General features: G+C 42.8%; 1 protein-coding gene across 1 annotated transcript in view; it reads right to left on the bottom strand.

Annotated features, from left to right (window-relative positions):
- Window positions 1–3,474, bottom strand: part of LOC102742186 (cytochrome P450 2C21) — a 41,694-nt gene extending 38,220 nt beyond the window's left edge. The window contains exon 1 of the mRNA XM_081823803.1: window positions 2,849–3,474. Coding sequence (XP_081679929.1) covers window positions 2,849–2,914 — 66 coding nt within the window. The 5' untranslated portion in view covers window positions 2,915–3,474. The remainder of the gene's footprint in view (window positions 1–2,848) is intronic.
- Window positions 3,475–7,948: the final 4,474 nt, after the last annotated feature.

Genomic DNA, 7,948 nt, shown 5'->3' with positions numbered 1-7,948 from the left:
GAGAGAAAGAGATAGCAAGAGAGGGAACACAAGCAGGGGGAGTGGGAGAGGGAGAAGCAGGTTCCCCACTGAGCAGGGAGCCCAAAGAGGCACTCGATCCCAGGACCCTGGGATCATGACCTGAGCCGAAGGCAGATGCTTAACAACTGAGCCACCCAGGCGCCCCTACAAGTAAATTCTTTATAAAAGTTCATCTTTGAAGGAATGTCGGTGAAGTATGAGAGGTTGATATACACATCTGTATCTGCTCCTTCCAAAACCACACTAAGATGACTCTGAGGGAATTGAAAATAAGTGCCAATTTTCAAAGAAAGGACTTTGGGGAGTGGCGGGCAGAGGGAGAAGCAAGCTCCTGCTCAGCAAGGAGCCCGACGCGGGACTCGATCCCAGGACCCTGGGATCATAACCCAAGCCGAAGGCAAACGCTTAACCGACTGAGCCACCAAGTCTTCCCAAGAATTTTGTTTTTAAAGATTTTATTTATTTGAGAGAGAGAGCACAAGCTGGAGGGGACAGGCAGAGGGAGAGGGAGAAGCAGACTCCCCGCTGAGCAGGGAGCCCGATGCAGTGCTCAATACCAGGACCCTGGGATCATGACTGAAGGCAGATACTTAACCGACTGAGCCACCCAGGTGCCCCTGGATGCAATTATTTGACAAAATAACTGCCCAACATATGGCCTGACATAGAGAAATAATAGTACAAGTTCCCCTTGGATATATCCATCTGTCCAAGTACATCGGGAGATTCAGTGGTTCTTATACCTGGCCTATCAAAATTATGCTAGACTCAAAATAAAATAATGTTTCCTAGAACAATGAAGTTATATTTAAATATAGTATTGGAAAGATAGCTACTAGTAACTCAGACACCAGGGGACTTGGAGCCCTCCCTACCCTGGGAGTAATGAAGAGGCTTTATAGCATCCATGACACCCATCAGAATGTCCACAAAAAAGCAAGTGGTGAATATAAGTGAATTCTTCCCAGAAAGAACTATGGCCTCCAAAAGGTTAAGAATCATTCATTAGGGGTAGAAAAAAGGGCAGATACTGGACGAAATTTGCTTCTTCCTACAGCTCCCTAAACCACATGCTTAACCACAAATCACCGCTCCTCATCCAGACCACATGAAACTGGTGGTTCAGACCAAATTCCACAGAAAATTATTTGAATGTCCCTCGGTCTCATCTTCTGGACTCTACCCATTTAGGGTCCTAAGTCTTGCCCACTAACCAATTTCTCCATTCCACCCAGTGTTATAGACAGTAGTTGGTTAAAGCAATTGTAATTTCAGAGGAAGAAATGTCCTTTTGTTCTCTGGGAGTACCACTTTTCCAAATGTTCTAGAATCTTCCCTCTTCCCTTTCAGTGGAAATGTTACACCTACACTTAGGTCTTTATGCCTTTATTTCCTTCCCATGCAATTTTGCCACTTGACCCAACCACCATTTACTCTGTCACCCAGATCTTTTCCCACTTCTGTTTAACTTCTCAGAACATCTCCCATTACTGAAATTTCTCCCACCATCATCTCCTTCCTTCTAAACTGCTCTCTTCAATTAGGACTCACCAGCAAATCCTCTTAACCCATCCAAAGGCTGCCCAGGTGTCCACCTTCCTAACTAAATCTGATCTATTCCTTCTTTTTAATGTTTTTTGTCTCCTTTGGCTTCTTTGGACCTGCCCAACTGATTATATTCCTAGATCCATGAGAACACGGAAAGGGAGACAATCTTCATGTAATTTTGACTCCTCTATCATCAAACTCCTCTACATTTCCATGGCTGTAATGATTATCCAGACTCTCAGATGCTAGGTCTAGAAATTAGAGCTCTCCAGCAGGGAACCAAACACTCCAGGGAACTCCTGTATAATTTCCCACAAATATCACCTGCAATCACATCCTTGTTCTTGCTCAAATTTCCTTCTAATCAAATTAAAAATTTCTAATTCAGTATTCAGATCACTCCATAAATACCAAACTCCAATTCCATATCAGTTCAAAGACCAATTTTCTTTTATTTTTTTTAAGATTTTATTTATTTATTTGAGAGAGAGAGAGAGGACAAGAGGGGAGGAGAGGGAGAAACAGGCTCCCCGCTGAGCAGGAAGCCGGTCGAGGGGCTCAATCCCAGGACCTTGGGATTATGACCTGAGCCGAAGGCAGATGCTTAACCAACTGAGCCACCCAGGCGCCCCTAAAGCCTAATTTTACTGAACTATTTAAAGCCCTCTGCTCCCTCTAGCCACTCTCCTTGCCAATCCACTTGTCCAGAGTGGGCATGTCTTCACCGCATCTGAAATTCCCTTTCCCATCCTTCATGGCCTACATATGCCATCACTTAAATTTTTTTAAAGATTTATTTATTTATTTGGGGGGGTAGGAGGGGCAGAGGGAGAGGGAAAGAGAATCCCAAGCAGACTCTGAGCTGAGCACAGAGCCTGACGTGGGGCTCGATCTCGTGACCCTGAGATCATGACCTGAGTCAAAACCAAAAGTCTTGACGCTTAACCAACTGCGCCACCCAGACACTGCTCCGCCATCACTTCTTTTAAGTACAGTATGATCGCACTATGTTCAATCATCAATTACAGCTTCACCTTAGAGCATGGTATTTTGCATGTGCTGCTCTTTAAAAATTACAGTTATTTCATCCAAGATGGAAGAATATGTATATTCTGTCTTTCTTCAGTTACACCTTTACCACTTACCAAACAGAGACCATATGTTTCATCACTCTCTACCCTTACAAGATTGAAAGTCCCCCATGATGCGTAGTGTAGGTCCCTGCATATAGTACTTGCCGCTGGAAGTGCTTTTCAAGTAGTAGTATTTGCCCACTCACCTCAATGCCACCAGAAAGAACAAAATGATGCACCTCATGGCCCAATTCACACTTGTCCCGCTCCATTTTGACCAGAGAGAGTCAAAGAAGTTCCAATGATTGTTAGTGTTCATGAATTCTTGGTATTCCTTTACTCTCTCCAAAACAAAACTATTTAAATCAGCAGTATTGAAAGTATGGCTTTCCTAGATAGAATGGATAGGAAAGGAGAAAGTATGGTAAGCTTAATAGAAGAAGCCTCATCTATCTAATTAAAAACAACAATAACAAACTCGTTGAGCACACTTATACCTATGTCAAGTCCTGCATGAGGCTTTGGGATCATAAAGATAAATATTACATGGTCCCTATACTGGAGGTGAAACTTCTACTACACATATAAAATAATTCTCTATACTGAACTCAGAAAGAGATGGAGAGAAAAACCTGACTATACTTAGAGATAGCAGTCATTCCTTACACTCATATTATCATTTTGGTGTTTATAATCAATTCACAATTGATTTTTTAAAACTATATAAAATTATATATTGAAAATATGCCTCGGGGTGCCTGGGTGGCTCAGTTGGTTAAGCGACTGCCTTTGGCTCAGGTCATGATCCTGGAGTCCTGGGATCGAGTCCCACATCAGGCTCCCTGCTCAGCAGGGAGTCTGCTTCTCCCTCTGACCCTCCCCCCTCTCATGCTCTATCTCATTCTCTCTAATAAATAAATTTAAAAAATTAAAAGAAAAAAAAAAGAAAATATGCCTCAATAAAAGTGGCTACATAAAAAGATTTTCAGACATTCCAAAATGAAGTAAATTCATCACAGCACCCACACTGATTATGACTAAAATAAACTTCATGCTGAAGGAAAATGATCCCAGATGGAAGCATGGATCTGTAGGAAGGAATGAAGACCACTGGAAAGGGTCATGTGTGGGAATTACTTACATAAAATTATTTAAAATGTCATAGACTAGTTTTTAAATCTCCTTTAAAGACTACTCTTGGGCTTAAACATAGGTAGAAATAAAATATATGATAACAATATAAAAGATAGGCAGGAAACGGAAGTATGCTACCGTAAGGTTTCTACACCAGGCTTGATACAGTACAATATTAAACATGGATCACATTAAGTTGATGCTGTAAATCATAAACCACTAAAAAACAACAACAGAAAAAAACAGAGCTAATAAATCATTGAGATCAAATGGAACCAGAAAAAATAAACAATTGATCCAAAAGGATGCAGGTTATTTTTTTTTAAGATTTTATTTATTTATTTATTTGAGAGATACAGAAAGAGAATGCACACAAGCAGGGTGAGTGGTAGAGGAAGAGGGAGAAGCAGGCTCCCCGCCGAGCAGGGAGCCCCACGTGGGGCTCAATCCCAGGACCCTGAGATCATGACCCAAGCTGAAGGCAGACACTCAACCAACTGAGCCACCCAGGTGCCCCTAGGATGCAGGCTAAACAAGAAAACAACAAAAATGACTCCGAGAAAACCAGTAGCAAGATGGCAGACATTTACCCAATGACATCAAAAATTAAATGAAATAAAAATGGTCAAAACCCAAAAGTAGAGATTGTCAGGCTGAACGAAAAGGCAAGACTCAAACAAGTGCTTTCTTCAGAAAACCAACTCTAAATATAAAGACACAGAAAAATTAAAAGGATGTAATATTCAAACACTGATCAAAGAAAGCTGGGATGGCTATTTTAATGTCAAAGTAGATTTCAGAATAGGGAATACCACCAGAGATAAAGATGTTCATTTCATAATCACAAAGGAGTTACACCTCATTACAAAATAAAAGAATCTTAAATGTATAAACACCTAAAACAGACCTTTAAAAGATATAAAACAAACTGGATAGAACTGAAAGAACAAGACAAATTCATGATTATAGCTAGAGATTTCAAGTGTCCACTCTCAGTAAATGATTGAACAAGCAGACAGAAAATCAGACAGAAGACTTGAACCTAATGACTTTGAACCTATCGACCAACTTGACCTAACTAATTTAGTTTCCTAAACAGCAGAACACACATCCTCTTTAAGTACAGATAGCACGTTCACCAGTACAGACCACGATCTGGGCTGCAAAAGAAACTGACAGTTGGTCACTTGAAAAGGATTTAATTCTAATTCATTCTTTGAGTTGAATTAGATATCAATAACAGAAAGATAGCTGGAAAACCACCAAATATTTAGATATTAAACACAATGCTCCTGAATACTCCAGGGGTCAGAGAAGAAATCACAGGAGAAACTGGAAAACTATTTTGAAATGAATGACAATGAAAACACAGTGTATCAAATTTGTGGCATGTGGCCAAAGGAGTACTTACAGGGAAATATATGCCACTAAATGCTTGTATTAGAAAAAAGTCTCAAACCAATGACTTAAATGTCCACCTCAAAATAACGAGAAAAAGATCAAACGCACCCAAGGCAAAGAGAAAGAAGGAAATAATAAAGATGACTACAGAAGTCAAACAGAAGCCAGAAAGAAGACTGATCAAGGGGCCAGGACACAAACGACAATGCAGGGTCCCCACATCAGGAGGAGTGAGTGACTTGGCTAAGTTCTCACAGCTAGGAGGGGTGGAACTGGTTCCCCTGAGGAAAAAAGTTCAGTCCCTTTCAGAGTGGGATGAACCGCGGGGAGTGGAAGTCTGGCTGAGGCAGGTCTCTCCCCATCAGAGTCCCCAGGTATTCAGATCCTTCTCAGGAGGGACGACTCTCCCATGGCAGACAGGTATAGTGGGGAGGCAGTAAAAACAGGATTCCAATGTGCCCAACACACTGGAGCACACAAATAACACGGCATCTCCTCAGCCGCAAGATGAAGCCCAGAGCCCGGATTCATTCTGCTGGTGGCTCGTTGTGCTTCAGTCTCTCTACTGCCCTTGGCCTTTGCCTATCTGCACCACCAATTACAGCAGGAAGGGGATGGATGGGCTCAAATCAAATCAAGGGGGGACCTGAGGGACAAGCCAACAAAGTCCCACCACAAGATAATTTACCCAGCCCTCAGCTATATGGTACACACATGACAGGAAACAGCTAGATCTGAGCTCCTGTAACACAGACCAAGGCAAGAAGGCATAGATTATTTTATTTATCAGAGTTTAATGGCCCACACTGTACTCTTTCCTCCCACTGCTAGGCTCTGCTCACCTGTGTTTCAGCGAGGAGTGACCACACGCCAGGCCTTGAACAGGGGCAGGCCGGTCGCCTTTCTCCTCAGACTCCAGGATTTCCTGCAGAAGCTGGAATGAGGTAGACTACTTTTTGTTTAAACTCCTGTTGCTCCCGTAGCATCTCCTAAACGTCAGATTCTTGGCTTATGCCAAGGTTGCCAAGAGAGTAATGCTTTAATCTGTGAAGTGTATGGAAAGTCACCATGTGTCAGAAGTTAGAAACAATTCACCATGCATCTCCCTTCAGAGAACATTCAACACAAATCTCAGGATATATACATGTAATCACGATGGAGGAAACCCTCTCTTAATTCAACAGATGTTTCTGCCAAGGTTTTGAGGCATATTTATCACCCAAACTGGCTGTTGCTTCAATGCAGTGAGTGTCTTCAGCCGAATAGTTTCAGCAATTCAATCCCTTGTTGGCTTAATCCCATTGGACAGAGACACTTTAATTCTTTTCAAATTGATTCAACGACATGGCATCAGGAGAATATTTAGAGGGAGGAGGGCAGTCAGCCACCAACTAACCACTGCAACAAAGCCCCTCATGCTCTCAGTCCTTGGCCACAGGCATTCTTTTTTTTTATATATAATTATTTTTATTATGTTGGTCACCATACATCATTAGTTTTTGATGTCGTGTTCCATGATTCATTGTTTGCGTGTAACACCCAGTGCTCCATGCAGTACATGCCCTCCTTTATACCCATCACCGGGCTAGCCCATCCCCCCAGCCCCCTCCCCTCTAAAACCCTCAGTTGTTTCTCAGAGTCCATAGTCTCTCATGGTTCATCTCTCCTTCCGATTTCCCCTCCATTTTTCCCTTCCTTCTCCTAATGTCCTCCGTGCTATTCCTTATGTTCCACAAATAACTGAAACCATATAATTGTCTTTCTTTTTTTGACTTACTTCACTCAGCATAATCTCCTCCAGTCCCATGTTGATGCAAATGTTGGGTGTTCATCCTTTCTGATGGCTGAATAATAGTCCATTGTATACACGGACCACATCTTCTTTATCCATTCGTCTGTTGAAGGGCATCTCGGCTCCTTCCACGGTTTGGCTATTGTGGACATTGCTACTATGAACACTGGGGTGCAGTATGGCCCTTCTTTTCACTACATCTGTATCTTTGGAGTAAATACCCAGTAGTGCAATTGCTGGGTCATAGGGAAGCTCTCTTTTTAACTTTTTGAGGAACCTCCATACTGTTTTCCAAAGTGGCTGCACCCATAGGCATTCTTCCAGAGCAGAAACCACAATGTTCCCTATAAATTCCAGTACATGCTCGTTCATGACCGTATACATTCTAATTCTCATTCGCACTGAGTCCCTGGTTCCCCACCTATGAACTCTCCTGTTAGTAGGGTTTGTGATGTTTGCAGAGCAATACAATAAATGCATTTTGTAATCTGTAAAGTGCCATCAGTGTAAGGGACCATCACACCGGATGTACTTTCTAGATGCTATTCTTTCCTTGAGAGCAGAGTTCTTGGAGGTGGACGAGGGGGGCAGGTGAAGGAGCCTTCAGCTCATGCCCAAGGGACTGGGGACACCAGACCACACCTGCCACACTTTCTCCTGCCATTCTGAGCTCCCAGCTTAGAACAACGGGGCTGGCAGAGTTGAGAGGTCTCCTGCTCTAGGGGCCCATTACTGGGGGAGAAGCTCTTTGTTGTCTGGTCAAGGAAGGAGACAGAAGGAGGGCAGCCCAGGTCAGTCTGCTCTACGTTAAAAATCTATCTCAAATCCAGTGACTTCCCCCCACTCCCACCTCCACCACCCTGTACCAGCCTTTCCATTTCCCACCTGGGCCAGGGCAGTACTCCTACCTGGTCTGTGTCCACTCTTGCCCCCGACGGTGAGTTTTTGACATGGCATAAAAATCAGTTATTTGAATGGG

The sequence above is a fragment of the Leptonychotes weddellii genome, chromosome 6 (assembly GCF_054177405.1).
Source record: "Leptonychotes weddellii isolate Sample4059 chromosome 6, ASM5417740v2, whole genome shotgun sequence".
Taxonomy (NCBI): domain Eukaryota; kingdom Metazoa; phylum Chordata; class Mammalia; order Carnivora; family Phocidae; genus Leptonychotes; species Leptonychotes weddellii.
Note: the sequence above shows the minus strand (reverse complement) of the source record. Positions and strands in the feature narration are given on the sequence as shown.